This window comes from Leptodactylus fuscus, chromosome 4 (assembly GCF_031893055.1).
Source record: "Leptodactylus fuscus isolate aLepFus1 chromosome 4, aLepFus1.hap2, whole genome shotgun sequence".
In the NCBI taxonomy this organism is placed as follows: domain Eukaryota; kingdom Metazoa; phylum Chordata; class Amphibia; order Anura; family Leptodactylidae; genus Leptodactylus; species Leptodactylus fuscus.
The window spans coordinates 138,882,361-138,909,833 of NC_134268.1; the positions used below are offsets into that span (position 1 = coordinate 138,882,361).

Consider the following 27,473-nt stretch of genomic DNA (forward strand, 5'->3'; position numbering starts at 1 on the left):
GCTTAGATAAGAAGAAAGGCATATGTGTAGTTTCAGAATGTGAAATGTAAATGATCGAGTAACTTACACACAGTCGAGCAATAACTGTAACTATAAACGGATTAGCTCAAACAGGAAAAGAAAATCTCCAAATGTAGAAATGGACTACCTAATATAAAAAACTGCCAGTACAAATCTTGGTACATAATGTAGTTGAATTGAGTAACAATCTTAAAGGGTCTGGGATAGGTGCCCAGCCATAAATATTAGATAGTATAGCCAAACTTGCTAGTAGTTTGTAGTGATAATGTGTGAAGATGAGTAGCTTGTGTGACTGGTTGCACTGCTGATATCTAAGGAATATAATAGAATGAGGTATAAATCCAACCTGTCTTACCCATGCCATTTTAAGACTTGGGGACTTGTGATGGTTGTATATTATATTTACACATTATTTAGCCAGATAATTCGGACTCAACACTAGTATTACGCTGCCTGTGCAACACGGCTGAGCACTCTGGCTTGCACATGTGAAGTACATTGTTTCAATATGCTTCACTCGTACAGGCTATAGCCAGAAAATCAAATTAGGAAACAGTGGATATAGCAATGTGTCCTTAGCTCCATTTTGTTATTGGCTAGACATGTTCAGATGTGTGTCACAAACCGATTAAGTTTTCATGAGAGAACAGTTTCACAAAGTGGCATCCTATATATGTTATATGTGGCCACCCAGTGGATGTGTTGTGACCTTCAGCCTATCAAGGGTTTTGCTAGCATACCACAATATTGTATGGAATTTGTTTCATGAGAAATTGGACTCCTTAATCAAATTCCATATCTGTATCCACACCTACATGAGAGTAGGTCAGAATATCTCTAGCATTACATGACTTACCTGCTCCTTGTTTGAGCAGCTCTGCAGCGGAGTTTGCAGCAGTCTGGGGAGCAGTCTCTGCAATCTCATCTAAAGGATCTAAAAACAAAGATTTTATTATTGAGACTTTATTGTACTAAATATAATCAGGATGTCTATAAAACCTTTCAAACCATTTTGGGATACACATCCCGTCTTGTATTGTTTAGTATTTCCTACCATTGAACTTGACATGTATTGCACTGTACATCTGTTCATACAAGTGTTCGTTACATGAAAAAAATTGTATAGTTTGTAGGCCAGTAAGCTGGTCCATGATCAATACGGTTGCTCTAGCTAGAATAGACTATATGTACATATGCAAGTATTTGCTTTACGTTTATGCCTATGATATATAAAAATTGAGTCTTCAGTAGTTGATACCTTTTTAATGGCTAACAAAAATGATGACAGATTGCAAGCTTTTGAGACTACTCAGGTCTCTTCATCAGGCATGGTATAACACTTTCTGAAGGGATACATATTCATACACTAAAGGACACAGAAATAAAGTGTTTGGTGCGACAGGTGATGGAGATTATAAGTCAAGTAGCCTCATCTGGATTATGCAGTTCAGTTTTGGGCAACAGTTCATAGAAAGGATGTCCTAGAGTTGGAAAAGGTCCTCAAAAGAAGGCCACAAAACTGATAAGAGGCATGGAGGACCTCCGATATGAGGAGAGACTAAGGGCCCCAAGCGGCGGCAACGCATTGCGGTTCTTCTCGCAGCGCTTTAGACAGAAAGTTTGCAGAGGTTTCCTCTGAGGACTTTCTGTTACAATTATACCTATGGGGACACCGCCAGAGTTTCTGTAGGTATAACTGACAAGCTACAACTTCCAAAAGTGGGCATGAGATTCACTAGAATACCGTTCACTTTGTCCTGACTCTAAAACACTGCGATTCTTCCGGTGGCGTTTACGCCCCGGTTGGGCCTTAGCCTAAAGGAGTTATATCTGTTTAGTCTGGAGAAGAGGCACTTAAGGGGAGATATGATAAATCTATATAAATGACCCATACAAGAAATATGGTGAAAAGCTGTTCCATGTAAAACCCCCTCAAAAGACAAGGGGGCACTCTCCCTCTGTCTGGAGAAATAAAACATTTAATCTCAATAAGTAAAAAGGCCGTGTCACAGTAAGATCTGCGAATCTGTGGAATACCCCAGTAGCTGGTCACAGCAGTCACAGATGACAGCTTCATTAAGGCTTAGATGCCTTTTTAGAGCAAAATAGCATTGATGCTTATGGAAATGAATTTAATGGACATAAGTCTTTGTTCAACTGTACTAGCTATGTAACTATGGAATATATATATGGACTATATCAGTAGTGGAAAAAAGAGCTTGAAAGGAACTTTTCAAAAATGGAAACATAAATAACGTTTATTACTTATGGTTTTCATCCTATTCTTGCAGGAATGTGCTCACTCCCATGTTTTTACTAGAACAGCCTTAACAGCACTGGGCAACCACCTGTTGAAACTTCTGCCACAGCATGAGCTATGCGAGTACTTACGTGGTAAATAAAGTAACTCCTCTGCATGAAAGAATCATTAGCAAAACCTCTTGATAAGATTACATAACACAGAATCCTTCAACTAGTTATTGCCGTAAAGAAGTGTGTATAACTGAAATGTTTCACACACACAGCTACCTTCCCAGGAGCGCTACCCTCCCCACCCCCCAAAAAAACAAAACAAAACCACCACCCAAAACCATACCCTCTGCAATAGTGTCTCCCACTCTAGCGTAACCAACCCAACCATACTTTCTCCCTCTTTTGTTATATGGCCTAGCCATGTATTATTTGGTCCCTTAATTCCACTTAATGGCTACTATGTAATACTATGATATCTATGCGCCTCAGTTTGCAAGATATAGGTGTTAGTTTCAGTACCGATATCTATCCACTGTCAGAAAGGTGGGCATCATCGCTGGGCCATGAAGAGCGTGCCCCCTGTATACCTACGGAAACGCTGGCGGTTTCCCTATCGGTATAATGGAAGCATAAAGTCTATGAAAGGTTCTGTGAAAAGTGCTAAAGTAAAAACCAGAATGCACTCCTGTCGCTTTTTTTTTTTTTGCTGCGGTACGCTACTTGGAGCCCAAGCCTAAAGGTGGGTTTCCCATGAAAACAGTCATATCCATAGGATACGGGATAACTTGCAGAACAATGGGGGTCCAACCACTCAGACCCTTACTGACCAGGAGAATGAGTGACTTTCACCCCCTGTTCTGAATGGATTGATTTTAATGAGAGTTGAAGTACAGTGCTTGGCTATCTCCAGCACTACCACTAAAATTAAAAGAAAGGTCTGTTGCCCATTAACTGCCCCATTCGGAAAGAGGGAGGTAAGTCATTTTTCTGATTGGTTAGTGGCTGAGCATTTGGACCCCACTGGATTTTCCCTCATCTCTCTTTTGAGAGCTATATCTTGCTTCTCACCGTGTACAGCATACAGGTGATTTGTATATTTGCAGGGAAAGCATGGATGTCCAATTATATCTTGGCACTATAAAAGGTAGAAATGTGCTTCAGAGTTGGAGATATGTATCCTAATCCTAACTCTTTTCCACTGATATCTCTGGAAATAAGATCGGTAGAACTGTCATCTTATTTTCTTCTCTTTCATATGAAACTAACATGTTTCTACCTGCTATAATGTACAATAAATAACTGAAGTGACCCCCTTACAGTCCCTTCCATTACACCGTACACAGTGAGAAGCAGGGTGTAGGTCTCAATAGAGAAACAAGGGAAAGAATAAAGAAATGCAGGATTTAACAGAAAGGAGCCAAAATGCGTCACTACAAAATATATTAATGACACAAAAGTAGGGGCAACACGGTGATTCAGTGGTTAGCACTGCAGCCCTGGAGTCCTGGGTTCGAATCCCGCCAGGAACAACATCTGCAGGGAGTTTGTATGCTCTCCCTGTATTTTTGTGGATTTCCTCCCATTCTGTAAGACATACTGATAGGAAAAAAAATGTACATTGTGTACATATGTGGTTCACAATCTAAATTAAAAAACAAACAAACAACAAAAGTGGCCAAAAAAAAAAATCTAAAGTTTAGTTTAGTTACATTTAATTGAGCTTTGAAGGTGACTTGTGATACTTGCAACATGAAACAGTATTATTTACATCTAGACTATTGGAAGTAGCTAAGCACTAATTCTGATACTCTGCATTCTGCAATAGGTTCTGCTCTGTTGATTCTTGCATAGTTGGAACAGCCTGAGACTGCCCAGCTGAAAGTAGACAGCCTACTTAGCATATTGGGTGGTTAAAGTAACAGAAACGATGGCTTGGGAATGGTAGTAGCTAAAGAAAAAATGTTAACAGCACTGCTCTCAGTAGAGTGGCACCTACTGAAAAAATGTAAATAGAGTTGGCAAAGACTGTGAAAGGACCTCTTTAACCTGAGCAATGTCTCTGCAGCTTCACTAGAGCAACGGCCCTAACTCTATACTGGGACTGCTATGGCAGACAAGTGCATGCATTTTATTTTTTTTAAAATAAGGTTTTAAATCTCTTTTAATACACCAACAACTATGTCACAGAGCTGTGCCAAACATTTATAAATTCAGTCATTCATTAAAAAAAAAGTTTATTTACTATAAAAAGATAGCAGAACTTTCTACTTTTGAGATGCATACCTTTATCAGGAATGAGTAATTTACATGGCAATGCCAGAGGTGTAATTGAATGTTGATAGACCAAAGCTGTCAAACTTCCTGCAAAAAAAACAAATACATGTTAGACATGGGTTTACTTAAAGAGGACCTTTCATCAGATCGAGCACATGCAGTTTTATATACTGCTGGAAAGCTGACAGTGCGCTGAATTCAGTGCACTATCGGCTTTCCCGATCTGTGCCCGGTGTAAAGCACTATCGGTACCGTAGGGCTTTACAGTCAGAAGGGCGTTTCTGACACTTAGCCAGAGACGCCCTTCTGCCCAGCAGCGCCTATCGCTGTACTGTGGAGCGGGGAGGAACTCCCCCCTCCCACTCCTGATAATACTCATCTATGGACGAGCTGTGTGAGCAGAGGGAGGGGGCGTTCCTCCCCGCTCACACTGTACAGCGCGAAAGGCGCTGCTGGGCAGAAGGGCGTCCCTGGCTAACTGTCAGAAACGCCCTTCTGACTATAAAGCGCTACGGTACCGGGACCGATAGCGCTTTACACCGGGCACAGATCGGGAAAGCGCTATCGGTCCCGGTACCGTAGCGCTTTATAGTCAGAAGGGCGTTTCTGACAGTTAGCCAGGGACGCCCTTCTGCCCAGCAGCGCCTTTCGCGCTGTACAGTGTGAGCGGGGAGGAACGCCCCCTCCCTCTGCTCACACAGCTCGTCCATAGATGAGTATTATCAGGAGTGGGAGGGGGGAGTTCCTCCCCGCTCCACAGTACAGCGATAGGCGCTGCTGGGCAGAAGGGCGTCTCTGGCTAAGTGTCAGAAACGCCCTTCTGACTGTAAAGCCCTACGGTACCGATAGTGCTTTACACCGGGCACAGATCGGGAAAGCCGATAGTGCACTGAATTCAGCGCACTGTCAGCTTTCCAGCAGTATATAAAACTGCATGTGCCTGATCTGATGAAAGGTCCTCTTTAAATACTACTTCAGAAGTAAACTCAAATAACATTGTTCTTCAGCATCAGTATTACATACTGTTTTTCTGTGTTTTTTTTTTCTCTTTTTTTTTTTTTTTTTTTTTACATCACTCACGTTATTGAAAACAGAATGTCTACTCGTGCCAAATTCTTTTCCATAGTGTGCATATGTACCCCCATGGCATCGGATGAGAATGCATCAATCTACTGATCATCTGCCTATATAGTGTGCAGCTCTCTTTGTTAGTAAATAGCTACGCCTATTTATGCATATGATACATATAATTTAATCCAACTATATCCTGTGCTGTAATTCTGATTCAATTATTAAAGAGATAATTAAAATACATTTCTGTCCTGGTCAAAATATTGTACCTTGATTACCATAGAGAGAGAAAAGAGGGAGGGGAACCATGTATACAGATACCTGGAACAGCAGTTTACTCTGATTTAGCCAAGGTTCTGTAATAACTGGTTATTTATAACCAGAAATTATTGTGTCATCTTCCCAGTTCCACATAAATCCATAATAAACAGGGTTAATCAGTTACTGCTTGTGAACACGCACTGAATATAAAATTCATGCGAACTTTCAAATCCCTCACTATTACTCACCCCATGCAGAAACTGGATAAACAGTTTTTACTCCTTGCACAATAAAAAGTACTGTTTTTAAGTTGCATTAAAGGAGTTGTATCATTATGGACACTTATCCGCTATCCACAGGTCAGAGGATAAACGTCCGATTGCTGAGAGCCCAATTACTGGGTCCTCAGCGATCAGAAGGATGGGGGGGGGGGCAAAAGTCCTCCCAAAGCCTTGTTGTGAATTGAGCTCCAGTGTGCTTGCATGTCCGGCGAGCCATTCACTTCTATGAAGCTGCAGATGCTGTCGAAGAATACAGTCTTGGCAGTTCCATGGAAGTGAACGGAGACGGGTCAAAAGGAGGCTTTAGGGGGACTTTTGGTACTCTGTCCTTCTGATCACTGGGGAACCCAACTGTCAGGCCCTCAGCAATTGGACCCTTATTTCTTTGTCCAGTGGATACGGGATAAGTGTCCATAACTGCATAACCCCTTTAATAATCACTGCAAAATGAAAGACATTCACAATATTTACCAAAATATGGTTCATTGGGGCATCCCTTCAAGCGGACACCTTTCTGCACACATTCAATTAAAAAGTGGCGGACAAGTTCGTTTGTCAAATCTCCACCTATTAGAATGAAGAAAAAAAAACACTGTAAATAGGAATACATTCATATAATGTCCTTGTATACAGGAAACTTTACACCTACTGTAAATTCACCAAGTATAACTACTGAATGAGACTTCAAAATCTATTTGCTAGTAAGACAGTTTCACGTGTTATACACTTTTAAATCAGCTGGGGGCAGTAAAAAAATAAATAAAATAAAATAAAAAAAAAGCAGCCTCAGGAAGAGACCCATAATGTCACAGGTAGTGACATCGTATGCCATACGCTGATTGGCCTCAGTGGTCATGTGACCACTAAGGCCAAGCAGCGGCTTCAGCAGAACTCCAGAAGAGACCTGTTCAGCAGAAGGACCGGAACGACACTAGAGCAGTGGGGACAGAGGAGTATGCATTTATTTTACCCTGCCCTCAGCTGATTTAAAAGTTAAAAGGGTTGTCAATTTTTGCCTGTTCAACCCGTTTAAATATGGTGGTTGTAAAATATAGAAAAACTAGTAAATAGGCTGGTGACTGTATTGAGATAGGCTACAGGTCACATGACTCAGCTGGCATCTATATAAAAGTCCATGGAGGTGGGAAAGGAGCGAGCACAAAAGAAGAAACTCAGGCTTAGACTGGTACTGGAGATGAATATAAGGCTTATAACACAACCAAAGTGCTCTCCTCACATCAGTACAGGTCATTACTTCTCTATGTCCTGGGACTATTTCTGAGTGTGAGAGAGTTAGAGAGAATACCTAGTGTGTGTAGTATATGGCAGCTAATCCATACTCACAAGCTTAGAGTATATCCAATTTCCAGATACAGCGTGCAGAGGGTTAAACTGCTAAACCTGCAGAATAAGTCGTGTAATACTGTCACAGCGCCTGTACACACGACAAGTTATCATGGAAATCAAATGAAATGACAGCTATCATCTCACTCTCTAAAAAGCTGTTCATGAGTAGAGATGAGCGAACACTAAAATGTTCGAGGTTCGAAATTCGATTCGAACAGCCGCTCACTGTTCGAGTGTTCGAATGGGTTTCGAACCCCATTATAGTCTATGGGGAACATAAACTCGTTAAGGGGGAAACCCAAATTCGTGTCTGGAGGGTCACCAAGTCCACTATGACACCCCAGGAAATGATACCAACACCCTGGAATGACACTGGGACAGCAGGGGAAGCATGTCTGGGGGCATAAAAGTCACTTTATTTCATGGAAATCCCTGTCAGTTTGCGATTTTCGCAAGCTAACTTTTCCCCATAGAAATGCATTGGCCAGTGCTGATTGGCCAGAGTACGGAACTCGACCAATCAGCGCTGGCTCTGCTGGAGGAGGCGGAGTCTAAGATAGCTCCACACCAGTCTCCATTCAGGTCCGACCTTAGACTCCGCCTCCTCCGGCAGAGCCAGCGCTGATTGGCCGAAGGCTGGCCAATGCATTCCTATGCGAATGCAGACTTAGCAGTGCTGAGTCAGTTTTGCTCAACTACACATCTGATGCACACTCGGCACTGCTACATCAGATGTAGCAATCTGATGTAGCAGAGCCGAGGGTGCACTAGAACCCCTGTGCAAACTCAGTTCACGCTAATAGAATGCATTGGCCAGCGCTGATTGGCCAATGCATTCTATTAGCCCGATGAAGTAGAGCTGAATGTGTGTGCTAAGCACACACATTCAGCACTGCTTCATCAAGCCAATACAATGCATTAGCCAGTGCTGATTGGCCAGAGTACGGAATTCGGCCAATCAGCGCTGGCTCTGCTGGAGGAGGCGGAGTCTAAGATCGCTCCACACCAGTCTCCATTCAGGTCCGACCTTAGACTCCGCCTCCTCCGGCAGAGCCAGCGCTGATTGGCCGAAGGCTGGCCAATGCATTCCTATGCGAATGCAGACTTAGCAGTGCTGAGTCAGTTTTGCTCAACTACACATCTGATGCACACTCGGCACTGCTACATCAGATGTAGCAATCTGATGTAGCAGAGCCGAGGGTGCACTAGAACCCCTGTGCAAACTCAGTTCACGCTAATAGAATGCATTGGCCAGCGCTGATTGGCCAATGCATTCTATTAGCCCGATGAAGTAGAGCTGAATGTGTGTGCTAAGCACACACATTCAGCACTGCTTCATCAAGCCAATACAATGCATTAGCCAGTGCTGATTGGCCAGAGTACGGAATTCGGCCAATCAGCGCTGGCCAATGCATTCTATTAGCCCGATGAAGTAGAGCTGAATGTGTGTGCTAAGCACACACATTCAGCACTGCTTCATCAAGCCAATACAATGCATTAGCCAGTGCTGATTGGCCAGAGTACGGAACTCGGCCAATCAGCGCTGGCTCTGCTGGAGGAGGCGGAGTCTAAGGTCGGACCTGAATGGAGACTGGTGTGGAGCGATCTTAGACTCCGCCTCCTCCAGCAGAGCCAGCGCTGATTGGCCGAATTCCGTACTCTGGCCAATCAGCACTGGCTAATGCATTGTATTGGCGTGATGAAGCAGTGCTGAATGTGTGTGCTTAGCACACACATTCAGCTCTACTTCATCGGGCTAATAGAATGCATTGGCCAATCAGCGCTGGCCAATGCATTCTATTAGCGTGAACTGAGTTTGCACAGGGGTTCTAGTGCACCCTCGGCTCTGCTACATCAGATTGCTACATCTGATGTAGCAGTGCCGAGTGTGCATCAGATGTGTAGTTGAGCAAAACTGACTCAGCACTGCTAAGTCTCTGCATTCGCATAGGAATGCATTGGCCAGCCTTCGGCCAATCAGCGCTGGCTCTGCCGGAGGAGGCGGAGTCTAAGGTCGGACCTGAATGGAGACTGGTGTGGAGCGATCTTAGACTCCGCCTCCTCCAGCAGAGCCAGCGCTGATTGGTCGAGTTCCGTACTCTGGCCAATCAGCGCTGGCCAATGCATTCTATTAGCCCGATGAAGTAGAGCTGAATGTGTGTGCTTAGCACACACATTCAGCTCTACTTCATCAGGCTAATAGAATACATTGGCCAATCAGCGCTGGCCAATGCATTCTATTAGCTTGATGAAGCAGAGTGTGCACAAGGGTTCAAGTGCACCCTCGGCTCTCCTACATCAGAGCCGAGGGTGCGCTTGAACCCTTGTGCACACTCTGCTTCATCAAGCTAATAGAATGCATTGGCCAGCACTGATTGGCCAGAGTACGGAATTCGGCCAATCAGCGCTGGCCAATGCATCCCTATGGGAAAAAGTTTATCTCACAAAAATCACAATTACACACCCGATAGAGCCCCAAAAAGTTATTTTTAATAACATTCCCCCCTAAATAAAGGTTATCCCTAGCTATCCCTGCCTGTACAGCTATCCCTGTCTCATAGTCACAAAGTTCACATTCTCATATGACCCGGATTTGAAATCCACTATTCGTCTAAAATGGAGGTCACCTGATTTCGGCAGCCAATGACTTTTTCCAATTTTTTTCAATGCCCCCAGTGTCGTAGTTCCTGTCCCACCTCCCCTGCGCTGTTATTGGTGCAAAAAAGGCGCCAGGGAAGGTGGGAGGGGAATCGAATTTTGGCGCACTTTACCACGTGGTGTTCGATTCGATTCGAACATGGCGAACACCCTGATATCCGATCGAACATGTGTTCGATAGAACACTGTTCGCTCATCTCTATTCATGAGTCTTAGGCCCCATTCACACCTGTGTTCGGTATTCCGTTCGGGTAGTCCATTTGGGGACCCCTCGAATGGAAACCCATACGCAATAAAAAGCGATTAGCTAAGAGACCACATGCGAAACATGTGGAGAGAAAAGTGCTGCTTACAGTACTTTTCTCTCCAAATGATTTGTGTGGACACAGCTAAGAAACAACACAGACATCATGAACTATAATGGGGTCCGTGTGGTTTCCGCTCAAACTACTTTAGCTAACTCCTGGAATGGAATACCAAACACAGATGTGAATCGGGCCTTATTCATACATGTAAACTTCTGTTTTAAGAATTTTATTGGGCTTTTAATTTAAAGTACAGTACACATTTGTGAAGTTACAAGCATGTGTAATATAATTTTTCCATATCACAAAACTCAAAAATATACTGTAATAACTGTTGTTGAACAAACATTAAGCAGGGTAATATAGACTAAAAGAGGGGTATGCTATTGTATACTTGCAGGTTATTGAGAAAATAACAGACAATAATAACCACTGTTCACCAAAATATAAGAATACTATGAGGTGAAATTGGATTAGACTCAAAATGGAAGAGGAAAGGAGAGACTGTATATTTCCAGCACTTCCATTCTTCTAGAAAATTATAGTGTTTGTGTTGAATACCCACGTATATGAAAATACATTTCTGAGCCTGTATTTGGTCTTGTAAATATGAGAATGTGTTGGAGATTAGGTATAGGTAAGGAAGTTTTCTTAGTATAGAGCAAACTTGGAGACATTCATAAAATTCTTGTTTGCCTGTATCATATTTGTGAGAGATTTCCGAGAAACATGTACATATTACACGTCATAGATAAGTTTTCTACATTTGGGCTGTGACAATCTATCGTCAGTAGTGGATTCAACCATGGGTGAATAGGTTTACCTATAGAGGTTTTATCTTATTTTGGAATCCTGTTTGTAACTGCTACAAATAAACACTTCCAGAATTTGCAATTGCCAGTCTATTGTTAGGCTTAGTGGCCAGTGCAGGATACAGTAGGTTTTAAAAAAAATTATATATATATATATATATATATATATATATATATATATATATATATATATATATATATGAGTGGTCTATTTTCTTATGACTACATGGGGGATAAAGTGAGCCTACTGCGTGAAGTTTTATCCAGCACATGCTCAAGACATTCCCTTACCTTTCTTGTTGAGCTGCACAACTGATGGAGGTGGTGTAGCAACTTTCATAGCCAACCCATATGCTCCTCTAAAGGAATGGCTATCTCTAACAATGAAAGAACCAGGTTCCTTGTCCTTAAGAACGGCAATAGCTGCATGTAAATCAGAGAGATAATAACAGTTGTAGTGAAATGCCCAATACAGAGGATAGATTGCAAGGAATTATATTTCTTATTGAAGGTATTGTAACCTTCACAGAATCCCTATACATATAAATATTTATTTAATAATAAGATATATTATATAGTTTCTTTTATTCACATTTAGATGTATGAAAAGTGCTTTTATAATTGGAGGTACACTTTAAATAAATCTAAAGAATTTAAAATGCTAAAATATTTGTTCAATAATAAATCAGAGATGACAGAAGAGGGGAAAGGAAAGGAAAACGCCACCGTCTGCTTTGAAATGTTCCTGGCACAAAAATTCAGTGCACCTAACTTTACATGTGCAAACATGCTGAAGTTTCTACAAACAAACTCATTGAAGAGGGAATGGTATGCTCTTCAGAAATGCTGTGCCAGTATAGACAAGTGTGCTAATGTTTTCATGACCATAGCACACATCATTGAATTACAGGTTGTAATTACACCCACTCTCTGTTGTGCCAATCAAAAAATTTGAAAAAGTAGTAAATAATAAATATTACTACACACAAGGAAAGTAAGCAGTTTACACAGAGGAAATACATCTCTGATGTCAGAACTCAGCAAAAATTACGGTCCAATTTTTCATAGAATATCAAGTACATTCAGCACAAACTCAACTGAACACGTGGTTGTTTTTTTTTTTCCCCCCAAGTTCTTTAGCAGTCTTTGAGTGCCAAAATTTACCATGATAAATGAATTTCGTGGAACAAGTTATTTAATAAGAAACATCATACATCCAAAAGTATCTACATTCTAAAGGATATGAAATGTTTCCATAGGAAACACATTTCTGTCCAGAAAGTCAACTGAGGCAGAGTCTGCAGAAAGTTACAACATACATAGTAGTCCCGAAATACAATAAACCGCCACACTTTTATCTAAATGTTCTGTGGATATGCTATAAATATCTAAGATAAGAATATCTCCTTACAAAGCTATAACAATAGTGGGTAACTAGTAATGGTGCAGATGCTGTCACTATGAGGACAAAATCACTAGCAGCAGATTTGCAGTTCCATTCATATCAGTGTTGTTTCTGCAGCACCTGCATGTTTTTTTGCAAGTCATATTCAGAAGCGTACAATTGCAGAAATATCCTGCACGTCACTTCAATCTTATACTTCTGAATAGGTTTCCATGCAATGGTCCTTGTAGGCCTAGCCTATTGCTTAAAAAGGACCTTACACCACCTCCTCTAATTCAAGTTTTTAGCAACTATTATTATGTGCTACTCCACTGATTCCAGCGCATTTGGAATTTTTTTTCAAGGCCTCACCTTTCCTGAGCAACGAGTGAAGTTATTTTTCATACCTGATGTACTATTTATGCTCGGTAGTGTCAAAAGGGTAATGTCAGGACAGGGGGTGTGATTCAGAGGTCCATTCATAGGCAGCCTGTATCAGCGATGAGGATCACACCCCATGCGTGCTCTTGCATGACACTGCCCACCTGAAGATACAGAGCCCAAATAGCAAACCAGACTCCAAAATTAACAGCTCTGATTGCTCGGGAATGGTAGGGGTAGAGAAAAAATAAATCTATCAGTGGCAGAATCAGTGCAGTAAAAGCTATTACCGTATTTTTCGGACTATAAGACGCACCCAGGTTTTAGAGGAGGAAAATAGGGAAAAAAAATTTTGAAGCAAAAACTGGTAAAATATTTAATATATGGGAGTTGTAGTTTTGCAACAGCTGCAAGGCCACATTGACAGGTGACCCTGCAGCTGTACAGGGATGCATAGAGTGTTTGTTTTTTTGCGGCTCCAGAAGTACTTTTTAGTTATACCATTTTGGGGAATATCTATTGCTTAGATCACCTTTTATTGAAAAAAAAACCCGGTGGTTTATGATATATGATTTTCTACTTTTATATATATATTCTAGGGACAGGAGGTGATTTAGAACTTTTATTTATTTCATATTTTTATTATATATTTTTAAAGCTTTTTTTTTTTTTTTTTTTTACTATTTTTACTATTTTATTCCCCCCCCCCCCCCCCCCCCCCCCCCCCCCCCGTATTGCCGTCTATGGGACATTCTGTGTATTAGTATTACGGCTGGTCATAGACCCAGCCGCGGTACTAATATATAGCAGTGACAGGCCTGGGAGCCTCATTAGGCTCCCGGCTGTCACCCGAACAGGTCGGCTCCTGCGATATCACCGCGCAGGAGCCGGCCTGCAACTTTACAGGTACGGGGCCGGTGGGGATCGGCCCCGGGGGAGAAGGGGCCGCTGATACTGACCCGGCATCCGCTGTACTAGAGAGGCGGATGCCGGGGAGGGACAGACGCCGGGGCCTGAGACATCGCTGCCCTGCCCTGCATGAAGCCAGCGGCGGGGGGACGGAGGAGTGGAATAGCATCACTCCTCCCGCTGCTGGCTTCATGCAGGGCAGAGGAGCGCAGCGATGTCGCAGGCCCCGGCACCTGTAATGGCGTCTATCACTTGCCGGCTTCCGCCTCTCTATTACAGCGGATGCCAGGCGCCACATTCGGACTATAAGACGCACCCTTCTTTTCCCCCCAAATTTTGGGGAAAAAAAGTGCGTCTTATAGTCCGAAAAATACTGAGGTAAAGAACTGGACTTGGTGGAACTGGTGAAAGGCCCTCTTTAAATAACAGTCTAATCAAAATACATGGCAATTATATTTCAGGCCCAGAGGACATTTTAGGTGTACAACTAATGGCAACTGAACTGTCTGGATTCTAAAATGTTTATTTCTTAGCATTTTCCACTACTCCTCCCTTAAGAGCCATGCATGGCTAAGAACACTTCACACAGAAGTAAATGTACCTTGTTCTCTTGAAATATCAGGCTTGTACCAGAACTTGGAAGTGTCCTGTACAAATTTTACAGTCATGTGTTTATCCGCTGTATGTTCTGCAAAAAACAGAAAGCGACATATTACATGGACATAAGTTGCAAGGGAAAGATATACAGTACTGTGCTAAAGTTTTAGACAGATGTAGAAAAAATGCTGCAAAGTAAGAATGCCTTCAAATCAACAAAATGAACGGAAGAGAAATCTATAATCAAATGAATATTTGGAGTGACCACTCTTTAACCCTCAAAGCTACATTACATTTTCTAAGTACACCTGCACACAGTTTCTAAAAGAACGTGGGACGGAGGCTGCCCCAAACATCTTGGAGAAGAAACCATAGAACATCTGTGGATGTAATCTTTCGGTCTTTTCATGCAATTCCAAATGTTGAGATCAGGGCTCTGTGTGGGCTATATCAGCACTTCTGGAACTCCTCCTCCGAAGGTTTGGTCACTCCAAATATGGATTTGATATAGATTTCTCTTTTGTTCACTTACTTAACTTTGTTAAGTTACAAAAAGAAAATAATGATATCTGTGCCGGAGTCAGTTGCAGTGTCTGCCTGAAAAGTGGTCTAGGAAAAAGTCCTGCATGAAGGGATTTATCCTCTGCCGATTTCAGTTTTAAAATTACCCCAATATTATAGTCAACGTGGTCCGTGTGTTCTCTCTCTCTCTCTCTCTCTCTCTCTCTCTCTCTCTCTATATATATATATGTGTGTGTGTGTGTGTGTGTGTGTGTGTGTGTGTGTGTGTGTGTGTGTGTGTGTGTAAAGAGGATCTGTCGCTAAGTACAAAATACTATATGCCATACATCAGTTACTGCTCTCCTTGCTCCTTATCAATTTGGCACTTTTAAAATCCATCCACACATTCAAAAGAAAACGTCACCTGGAAGATTATATTTGTACCAGCTCTTATTCCCCATGCGAGTGAGGACCTTATGATTTTTTTCATAGAAAATAAAGGCCCACTTGGGGAATAAGACCTAGTTTACATATAATCTTGTATGGCATTTAGTATTTGGTGACATCCTAACTACTGACATCAACTTACGTTAGGTTCACAATAGCATTGCACCTCCATTGTTCTGGTCAAAGGACCAGAACAACGGAAAGGCAGACTACTTAATTAGCAGTAACATACCAAGTCTGACACACTCCATTGACTATAATCATGTAGGACTTTTTCCTTCACCAATTCTAAGACAGATATTATGCCAGTCTCCAACAGAGATGCTGGCGCAGATGTAAATGCAGCCTTAACAGTTTAATTTGGTAGATTAACTTTATACTATATCTGGAGAGGGTCTGCAGCTTTTTAATCTGTCTGAAAGCTCAAAATCCTGTATCCCTTCACACAGCTATAGGGCAGAAACTTAAACGCATACAATTTTGTTATTAAGTTTAATGTGATCTGTATATATCAATCTTCAGTAAGTTAACAGTAACAGTAGTGGCTGCGAGCAGGCCGAATGGTATCATTTTACTCTATGGATGTGTGAAAGAAAGCAATGAATTTCCAACAGCTCTGTATCAGATACAGGAGGAACTACACTGTATGTTTGTAAGAGGCCAAATTATAGACCAAATATTTCTACATGAAGTTGTGGTCAGCCAGAATTCTGTGAATGGATCCCAGCTGATTAATCTGTCCATGAACATGGAAGAATTAACTATTGCCAGACACTTTCTGGCATCAGCTTATCTACTATGAGGAAAGAAAAAAAAAGATCTAGTTGAAGCATACCAATATCTGCTCCCTCCAAATTTTTGCCACTGGACGGTAGATTAATATCTCGCTGGTTATGGCCAGCTTTAGACCCTTAACATTATAATGCAATGTACCTAGTAGTTAGTGCTTGATCTAAAACCTCAACAATTCTAATGCCACACTGTCTTCAGCCATAACAATGAATACAGTAAAGTTCCTGTTACAGAGTAATGTTCGAGGCCAAAAAGGCTATGAACAACAAATGAATCCATTGGTGACCATCTGCTTTTGTCTTTCACACTAGCCAATGTAAAGTACATGGAGGAGGATCTGTTTTGTTGACCATGGCCAGTCCATCATGGTTTACACCTGGCAATGGGCTGCAGTTAGGGCTAGTTCACACGGGGATAGTGACCACGTATTTTGGTCCTGATTTTGGGCGGGAATCCGCTTCAGAATAGGACCAAAAAGTGCCTGCCGCGACTTCCCACTCTGGAATAGGCCCAAATGAATGGGCCTAGTCCGGAGGCTGCGGTCGTGAGGCAGACGCCACAGCTGAATCAGCCTGAAGAAAGGGCAGCTCACTTCTTTTTTTGCACGAGCGGGAACACACCGCTACAGCAAAAAAGAACGCTAGCGGTCTACATAGACCTCTATTGTGAGGGGGAGGATTCTGGGGTGGATTTGGCGTCTTGCCCCATGTGAACGAGCCCTAATTTTGGATCTTTTCTAAGAACACTTAAGGGATGTTCAAGGACATCAGTATACCATGAACGACTGTTTCTCATAATTGGCTGAATAGGCCTTTCAGAGGCAGTGAAAAAAAAAATTACATGGCTACTTTCACATGTATACTAGTAGATAATTTGGCATGACTGATTCAAGTCTGAACAGAAAATAGAAATGTTAACTGGTGCTGCCACAAATAGCAATGAATAACTCTATTCAACATTTCCTCATTAGTAGCATGTCTTCATGACCTCTGACAGCTCCCCACACACACTAGATTTGAGACTGCTAAAGACGGTCACAGACCAAATCTGTTGCATTAAGTAATTTTTCTGCCATCTATCTGCCATGATTTTTTGTGTATGGGCTAGACCGACATGACCTGTGTGAGATTTTTGTAGTTTAGGCATGAGTTTGTACAACTAACCCCCAACCATCCACAAAATTTCCTTTATTAGCACTGACCAACTTTCATCTGTTAATTTTCCAAGGGGGCCGTCACTCATTGGAAGCTTGTGCTTGTTCATGTGTTTGGGGCAGTTAATGCACAAACAATCAAGCACAGTTCATGGCCAGCTAAAGTCTAGTGTATCTTATCTGTACCTACTGTCACTGTAATGCCTCTACAGTGGAGCTTTTGTATTATTAATGTACTATCCATGGTGCTATAACACTGAATTTCCCAATGGTGGGACCATTAAAGGATTATCTTATCTTATCTTGTAATATATAGGGAAAAGCTATATCATAATTGACCATTTTTTTTCTGTTACGTAGCAGCATTAATATTCGTTCATATGAATGGGGGCTATTCACATGGGTGATATATTGACGTCTGTAGTAACAGACCAACAAAATATGGGCTAGGCTTTATTGTTGTCTTTTTTTCACAGATCCTTCCATATACCCCTTCACGCACAAAATGACTGGAAAAATGGAAAATGGAAAAATTGCCATTTTAGCCAGATCGTCTAAATATAGGCTAATACTGCAACAAGTCTGTCCCCTCTAATTGTTCCTTTACAAATGACTAAGGCTGGTCTTACATGGCCGTAATGTAAGTCCGCAAATGGTTCGCAATTGAGGGTTTTCAATTGCGGACACATTCTATTCAATGCGGCCTCTAACACTACCGGATATTTTATCCGTGGTGTGGCCAGGCCGCAACTGTGGTCCGCAATTTATAGAACATGTCCGTAATGGCCGTGAATTGCGGCACTGCACAGACTCGCCCATAGAACTCTATGGGCGAGTACGGCAGTTTACGGGCATCTGCGCTGTCTATGTTGCTGATCAGCAACTTGCGGACCGTAAAATCATTACGGCCATGTAAGATCAGCCTAAATGCCATCTTCATTGTTGGTAATCACCTCCCACTCCCATGTCCAAGAGTTCTTTTACTCCTCTTCTTTTCAGCTTTCCCCTATTTCATAGGGCTGCCCAACAGCATACAACTTTTATAATCATGGACAATATCTTTTAAGGTAAATGCATGCAGCAAAGGGGGATAGAAAATAAAAATGCATTCATATTTACCCATATCCTCAACTCTGTATATTTATGTCTTAGGGATTACTGGTCAAAATCTGTGCAGAAGTTATTGCAATGCTACTAAGGCGACATGAAGAGTCTAATATGTTAATACACTTGATGAACTTGTATGCCCATCAAGTTCAACCAATAGATAGGAAAGGACATGGCTGAAGGGAAGGGGTGAGGAGCATCTGTTGTGTTGCACACATTTTAGTTAAAAGTAGAAATGTTATATGCAGTCAGTGGCTGCTACCAGATGTACATTAAAGTAATAATGTAATGACAGCAAGTATATTAGCAGCTTTATATCTGTCCACATGGCCATAGACTTGGTAGAATACAGCACAAAAGTTGAAGACATACTTGTACACAGATATTTAACTGTTAATGCCTTCTGTGAGCATTCTTAAATGATATGAAGAAAGATCTTACCTTGGATAGAAGATTCACTTATAACCTTTGAAAAATCAGGGAGCACATTGGGAAATGGGATGCTGATCGTACTGCCACTGTGTGGACTGGAAAATCCACTGGAAGAAGGAGACACTGATCCAAATGAACGTTCCCCTTCAGAAATTCTCTTTTTCTCAGGTAGAGGCGGTTGTGAATGTAGACTTTTTACTACATGTTGTAACACTGGACTGCCTTGGTTTTGAGAGTTACTGTCCAATGAAAATTGTGTTCTTATGGTTTTTGGAGAACCATTTGTACTTGAGAGGAAGGATACTTGTTTTTCATCCAACTGAGAATTATTGCTGCCAATAGCATGACTGTCAAAGTTCAAAAACGTTGGGTTATTTCTGTTTGCAGGATGTTCTTGGAGATCAATGTGTCTTGGATCAGATGCATTTATTGTAAGAAATTGATCCCTGGGAGAGGAGTCTTGGGTCAGTACTGCTCTCTCTAAGTTCATAAACTCTGTAGAATTCAAGTCACTTACTAGTGACCTATTTCTGTTCTTCAATGATGACTGGAAGGAAAGTGTGGGCTTTGGTGCATTTTCCATCCACAGATTTTCAACTTCTGGAATGCTATTAATAAAGAAAAAAAACATTTTACTGTATAATTGTAAAGCTTAACCAATAAAACATTGTTACTAATAGATTTGTTTTGCAATCTCAATACTTGTCAGACAGTCCATGAATACACTTAAAAAACTGGCTCTGAAACAGCAATATACTGTACATAGGGAAACGCAATTCACTAATCCAACAGAAACAGCAATGCCTGTCATCAAAGTTAAATTTAGCCCTCTTCCATACCTTTGGAGAACATCATAGTGAAAACCAAAAAAATATATATTTTCAGTAAAATTTGAATAAAAAGCAATCAAACGTTAGGTCCAATACCAATATAGTGTAACTAATAGGTACATCTGGTCCCACAAATAAGACACTTTATGCATCCCTGTACACAGAAATAGAAAAAAAAGTTACAGATTTCAGACTATGGCGACTCCAAGGTTAAAAAAACAAAACAAAAAAAACCTATATAAAATTTGGTATACATGTCATTTTGGCTGCACAGTAAACATCGGGTACAAAAAAAACAAAACAAAAAAAAAAAACATCTAAAAAGGTTGCACAAATGCAGTTCTTCTCCAATTCTAACCCATTCTGACTTTTTTTCTCTCACTACATCGTAAGGAGTATTAAATTGTACCATTATAACATACAATTTGTCCTGCACACATTAAGCCCTCTGTGAACAGAAAAATATAGAATTATGGGGTTTGGAAGGTGGGGAGTCAAAAATGAAATTTGAAAAATGTCAGAAGCAGGAAGGTGTTAATGGAAGTGCACTTGTCCCACTGCCGCAGCGTATGTCATAATAATAATAATAATAATAATAATACACAAAAAATACCTTTCTTCTCTGGTGCCAGGAGATGCGGTCCTTAGCGCTGAAGATCTCTGTAGGTCAGTCATGAAAAAAACGTTGTTTGTTCCGATGGAACTTTCAGGAGGGAGGACTCTCTGCTTAAGGCTTTCACTGTAATTTGTCATATCTAAAGCAAGCAAAAAGATTAATAAATTATGAGTGTGGGTCTCTCTTTAAGCACAACTGCTTTCCAATGTATGACACAGACACAAACTGACACAGTTTAGAAATGCAGTCTCAATGTACATCTATATTTCAATATATAATTCTTATAGAAACAACAAAACCTATTGGAAACAATCTCTTAAAATTGCAATGAAAAAATGGTCTTCTGGAAAGATAGTGCTTTGAAGTAGAGAACCAATATAAAAAAATAGGTACAACTGAAATAAAATCCATCATTTATTTAGAGAGATTTCACAGTACTACACACTAAAGTGTGGAACAAGTTAAAGAAGCTGTATACTTTAATAAAGGCAGCCTACCAATGGGAAACGCAATATGAAAAACTGGTTACCGTGCACTGTACGGACATTCTGCTGAGCACCGATATACCTCGAGATAGTCCAATAGAAGCACAATTGCAGCATAAAGTCCCCTACAATGTACTATGGCAGGAAGCAGCAACTCTAGCAGCGAATGTCAGAGCTTAAAAAATACCGATTTATTTAAGCCTAGGTATAAATTACTGGCGTGACTTTATTTGGGCCAAAAACTGCATGTGCGTTTTCCTAAAACACATGTAGATTTTATAAAAAAAAAAAAAGTACCTTAAAACAAAAATAGACATTTACTTTGACTATCATTTTTTAATACAGTGCCTGGTTTATTTGCTAGTGTCCATTTAGTATAAATGCAACTACTTCACTCCCCCATTGCTAGATTTATGATAGACTTGTATTAGTATTCACGTACATACGTACACATACTTAGGAGCCACTCAAAGCAAGAACATTCCCAATTAAGCAGTTACATTCCACAGATTCCAAATGTCTGGTGCTAAGTAACTTAACACTCCTTAACTGTAATGGGATACGATCATCATCTGTACTTAACATCCTGGTAATCTGGACCACAAAGTATGTTGGGTAAATTTCTTTTAGTGGGCCCTACCGAACCCCCCGCTTTTTTTTTTTTTTTTTTTTTAAAGGCAGTGGAGTATTATTAACAGACAGTGTAATGATCAGGTTGCACTCCTGGAGTAGTACAGGGCCTGCTGGAAATGGCTGTGGCACCACAAAACCATGATAGGAGAAATCGCTACACATATTATTAATGGAAAGGCCCCTTTCCAATACTGTTATTATTATACATTGGGGTCACCTCAGACCCCAGAATATAATAAACTGGAGGCCCAGGGGAGGTAATTAAGTATAGCAAATACTTATACTCACATCTGCTGAGACTCCAAAAGCTCCCAGCAGCTTCCTCGAGACTTTTCCTGACTGTGACTGAGATTATGCACCGTAGAAGTCACTGCTGCAGCTTGTGATTGGGCGTAAAGACGTCAGCGTGTGACCTCAGCCGCAGGCAGAAGACGACCAAAGAGGATGCTGAAGACAGCCGGATGGAGCAACGATGCCCAGGAGAGGTGGGGTAAGGAGAGTATAAGAGTTTGTTAATTTCCATTACCTCCCCTGGGCCTTCAAGTATTATACTTGGAATCTGAGGTGAGCCCACTGTAGAATAATAGCACTAGAACTAATAGGAGTGCCGGACCTCACGAATAATCATTGTATTTTGTGTGGTTCACCTGAAGCAGCTTAAGGGAGACTTTTGGGAGCATTTTATACTGTTTGGGGCCACTGTGGAACATATTATACTATGTGGGGGCCATTGTGAAGATCATCGTACTGTGTGGGGGCCACTATGGAGCATATTGTACTGTGTGGGGAACTCTGGAGCATATTATACTGTGTGGAGACCAAGATTGTAGGGGTTCCTTCATTATTTACGTCACACCCCATCTATTTTATAACAGACATGTGATATTATCACAGGTTGTAATTAAAGATCTGTGCAATGTAAATGGCAAAGGGATGAGGGTGCATGCCACCTCGGTCCCTTCAAACAGTTGATCAGCAAGGGCCCTGAGTGTTAGTGTTGATCTCTTAGATTGTTAGGACCCTACAGATCAGATGGTTACCAGAACATGCAGCTCCCAGTATTTTTCCATGCTGGGTCCTGGTGGTGGGCTCCTAGAAAGAATTCCACTGATGGGCCCTAGAAACACACACATTGCAGAGTACTGGCGCTTCAATTGCAGGCTACGTAGCATAGGGTGCAATAGAAGCACCGGTTTTATGCAATGCACTGCATAATACCGGCACTTCTATTGCAAGTTACATAGCATAGGGTGCAATAGAAGCGCCGCTGTTATGCAATGCATTGTATAATACCGGCGGAGGACATGGCGCCTCGGTCACCTGTGACTGAGGCGCTGTTAGGGTTAATGGGGACAATCGTGGTGGACACCCCCCACCCCCACTGGACTCACCTTGTGCATGCTGTCTAGGCCGCAACATCTGCCGGCATAAGTGGTCCCGTGTAGCCGGCTGGCATGCCGGCAGTGTGTAGGCGGCCTGGGATGGCAGCGGCGGCCAGAACATGCGGGCTGCCGCCATGTTGACTACTGTCTCCCCGGTCAATCGCCCCGCCCACACTTCTCCGGCAACGTATGGTGCCGCAGTGCTAGCTCCATAGCCCGCCCACACCCTGCCATGCAGCAATAGGAGGTGCGTGGAAAGACCTGGGCTGGCGTAATGCCAGCTCCTACAGCAGAGCTGGAGTGAACTTTTGAGGGTCGTGGTGGCGATTTGGGGTGAGTGACCCACATTTAGAATAGCCTATCGTTCCTTCCTGGGCAATATGTCCGTGTGTGTGAAATTTCAACAAAATCCATTCAGGACTGAGGAACAAACATCCAAACACACAAACTTTCACCTTTATAATATTAGCAGGATAGGATACACATACACACATTTTATTTTTTTTTTTAAACTTTTTTCATGTCCATTTCTAAAGACATACACATTGAAACCCGCCAATTTCATTGGAATGTTCGGCAAATACTGGGTAATGAGTTCAACAACCCTAATCCTTTGTTATCCAAATGAGTAAAGCCACAATGACAAGATGAGCAAGTATGGGTATGGTTTCCAAATTTAAAAGGTTATCAAGCTAGTTTGAAATGTTATTCTCCATGCAGCCAGTGCAGTAAGGCAAGGATTGGTTTTATGGAAGCATGTCAAAGTTACTCAAACCAGTCTAAAACATTTTGGAGTAATTGATGGCAACATATATTACTTTGTCTGGGGGGCCTACAATTAGAGATTTATAGTTGTCCAGTGGTGAGAATATGAAGATTTGTACCAGTGCAAATAGATCTTCAGGTGGAATGAGGAGTTTCATTTTTGAAATATTTCAAGGGTGAAAGCTTGAAGATTTAATAGTAGCAGATAAAAGAGACAGTTCATGGAACAGTGGTTGGTGAGCATCCACGCCATTCCATTCATTTTAACTGAGCTACACATAGCACAGCTATTTCATATGATCCCATTGCAATGAATGAAGAGGTGTAGGCACTGCTCAATCACTGCTGCATTCAGAACTAGAGTCCAACATTCTCCTGATCAGGGAATGTCTTCTAGGCCTCGGGCCTAGGGAAAAGCCAACTGCACATGCCCGCCAGCCACAAGAAAATGGCCGCTTGCACAGTATTGTGAGGGGCCATTTTCTTGTGGCCGGCAGGCATGAGCAGTCGGCCTTGCCCTAGGCCAAGAAGTTTGAGGCCACTGCCGGAAGAAGACACAGCGAAAGGCCATTTCTGAAGAACATGGGGGCGGTGCTGGAGAGTTCTCTCGCAGCATTGGAGATGCCCCCAGTGCTGCAAGAGAACTCATTTGCATACAGTCGAAAACCGGATTAGGGCCCATTCACACTGCGTAAGCGCGACGCTCATTTAGACACGGCGCTTAAAAACAGAGCCCATTAATTTCAATGGGAATCGCACGTATATTAGCATATACGCACGCTTCCCATTGAAATCAATGGGCTCTGTTTTGAAGCGCCGTGCTCAGACACGTGTATACGTGTCTAAATGAGCGGCGCGCTTACGCCGTGTGAAGGGGCCCTATATACCAAACAGCGGCCCGGAGGAGGCACCTAAAGGTAGGAGAAGAATAACCTTTCTTAAGGCTATTCCTACTTGTTAGGGACAAAAAATTGACTTTTAATGAGTGGGGCCCCCACTGACCAGCTGTCTAAAGGGGCTGCGGCACTTTAGCGAGCACAGTGACCACTTCACTAATTAAAGCAAACAGTTTCATAGCAGCTGTGCAATGTAATTACAGTCCTGTTGTATTCACTTTTATGGGACGAGTCTAATTATGACACAGCTGACATGAAACAGTATTCAATGTAAACTGTGAAGAGATCACTGTGCTGGCATGAGCACCACAGCTCCTTTTATGCAGCTGACTAGTGGGAGACCCTTGAGTTGGACCCCCTCTCATCCATAAAACAGAAGTGGACAACCCATTTCAATGACAGGTATATTGTCTTCATAGCAATGATATGCCAGACCGTGTCTCTGGATCATTTTGGCTAATAAGTATGCAAACTGTGAACTATATAAAATAAATAAATAAATAAATATATATATATATATATATATATATATATATAAATAAATAAAAAGCGTTCACAACATTAGCAGCGTCTGTTGCTAGCATCCGTTACAAAGTGTTAAAAACAAAAATAGACACTAACAGATCCATCATAAATCTGTTAAAATTCCCATCGATTTCAATCAATGATCTATTGTCAGTTAGTGTCCATTTTCACTAAATCTGGCACACCTCAGTTATTTTAGTGGACATAAAGTGGGATGCAAGTGTCTGCCCTAAATAACAGAGTTATGAGTGACATTAAGCATCGGTTTGTTTGTTTTTCCCATTAATGTCTATGGGTAATGGATGGTTGTCCATTATACTGTCTGTTATTACTGTCTATTTTTTCTTGAGCATGCTCAGAAAGCTGGACAGAAAAATACACAAAATGCACTAAAAATATTCTTGAGGCAAATTACATTTTGTTAAATTTTTATAGTTTTTCGAACAAATGTTACACATTATTTTATGCATTATCATGCAAAACATGTGTAGACCAGTGTTTTGTTTTTTGTAGCTCTAACACACTATAAATTCCACAAAGTAACTGATAGAAGTGATCAATGTAAAAGTCTGTTGGCTTGAGAAGGGCCTACTCCTTTCAGGAATGTTGTCAGCTGTTGCGGCATCTCCCACAGTTGCCTGGGTGACAAAATGACTTGACTTATGGCCCTCCTCATGACAAATAAAGCTTCTTTGTAGCAGCTGTTAAGGACAGTGTCCTTCAGCTTTATTGCTTTTGATACAATGCATGAAAATTGTGTGGCTAGAAAAAAAAATGAAGTTCAAGGGTATTCCTCAAATGACAAATAATATCGATAGCTATACATGATATAAAATTCAGAGATACTGTAAAAAAAAACACAAAAAACATCAAAGTAATTTTTTATCACATACAGACAATTCTGCCACATAATCTATAGCCTGTAGTGCATAAATGTAACAGCTTAGGCCACCAAATGAAATATCAAATGATGATGAAATATTTGATTTCTACATGCTATACATACATTCACAACAAACATATTTCATATCCTTCATAACATTTCAAGGAAATAACCCTCTAACCCGACAACATTTCAAGGGCACAAACCTACCAAATGAACCAGACATGGGAGGGGGGGGGGGGTTTAAAAAACCAACAACAAAAAACCCAACACAGACTTCCAAGAAAGACTTCAGCAAACCCGTTACTTTGCCTCAACAATAGAAGTCAGCGGAATTAAAAAAGCTCACCAAGCGGCTGTTCAGGCAGAGACGGCTCCTGCTGATGATCTGTCCCACTTCATAGTTAAGTTTCTTAGATTTCCTCCTCCCTCTGACCATTTGGAAACAAACATTCTAGCAAAGGATATTCATGTAATCGGCTCGTAAGAGGGTGAGGGCAGTGCAGCTTCTCTAACAAAGTCACTGTTAAACCTAGCAGAGGAGTTTACTCCAAGCAGCCGGAAAAGAATTCAGCAATTGTCTGGAGCTGCTGTATGCTGTCACTGCCAGCCAGAGATTTCCCCTGCACTCAGTATAGCAGGACTCCGCCTCAACCTTTTTTTTTTCTTCTTCATCTCAGAGTCTTGCTCTCTAACCAGCTCACATACACACAGCACATTGTTTCTCATGCTCCCATTCCACATTTACCAATGGGCCGACTGTGCTGGAGGGCAAAGGCCACATCCTTCATCTAAATTCATAAGATTATAGCAATGCGACCCAAAAGTATACATGTCTAGTTTACAGTGTTTGGCTAAGTACAGTGGAAAGTCATCAATATGGATGTGGTGTAAATATTTAAGATATCGTCAAAATATATCATTAAGACATTAATATTGTACAGGCATGTTGATTACTTATATTCTATCGTGACAATTTCTCGGTCAACATTATACCATCAATATTTAATGTAAAAAGTAGCTATATTCAAATAGTCAAAGAATTGTATACAATATATGCATTCTACCCTTTATATTGCGTATATCCTATAACCTAATGCTTTCAGATCCCATATAATTTTACTGTTAAAACAGAAGATTACTTTTATTATGAGTACAGTGAAACCTCCTTGGGATGACCATCTATTGAATGAAAAAGTGGTCTTCTAGGGAGGTGGTCATCTCAAAAAAAAAAAGATGGCCACTATTCTTAAAGGGAATCTACTTCTTTCCCCAAGAAACTTCAACTATTTCCACTATGTTAAAGAGCACATCACAGTGATAGGAAACATACCTTTGTTGTGTATGCAACTTTTGTAGATTTGGAGAAAAACAACTTGAGATCACTGGTCTTACCCTCTCCTGCCTTCGCCGCCCTGCATAGTGAGAGCTGATGCTCCCACTGCTATGACGTCACCCATTCCACTTGAATG

At 41.4% G+C, this 27,473-nt stretch overlaps 1 protein-coding gene across 2 annotated transcripts in view; it reads right to left on the reverse strand.

Moving 5' to 3' along the window:
* The window catches only part of TNS3 (tensin 3), a 216,818-nt gene that overhangs the window by 12,015 nt on the left and 177,330 nt on the right, over positions 1-27,473 (reverse strand). For both annotated transcript variants that reach the window (XM_075271073.1, XM_075271074.1), the window contains exons 22-28: positions 20,430-20,571; positions 18,996-19,594; positions 14,559-14,645; positions 11,575-11,706; positions 6,633-6,728; positions 4,558-4,635; positions 878-955 (exon numbers count right to left, since the gene is read on the reverse strand). In XM_075271073.1, the coding sequence (XP_075127174.1) occupies positions 878-955; positions 4,558-4,635; positions 6,633-6,728; positions 11,575-11,706; positions 14,559-14,645; positions 18,996-19,594; positions 20,430-20,571 (1,212 nt within the window). The remainder of the gene's footprint in view (positions 1-877; positions 956-4,557; positions 4,636-6,632; positions 6,729-11,574; positions 11,707-14,558; positions 14,646-18,995; positions 19,595-20,429; positions 20,572-27,473) is intronic.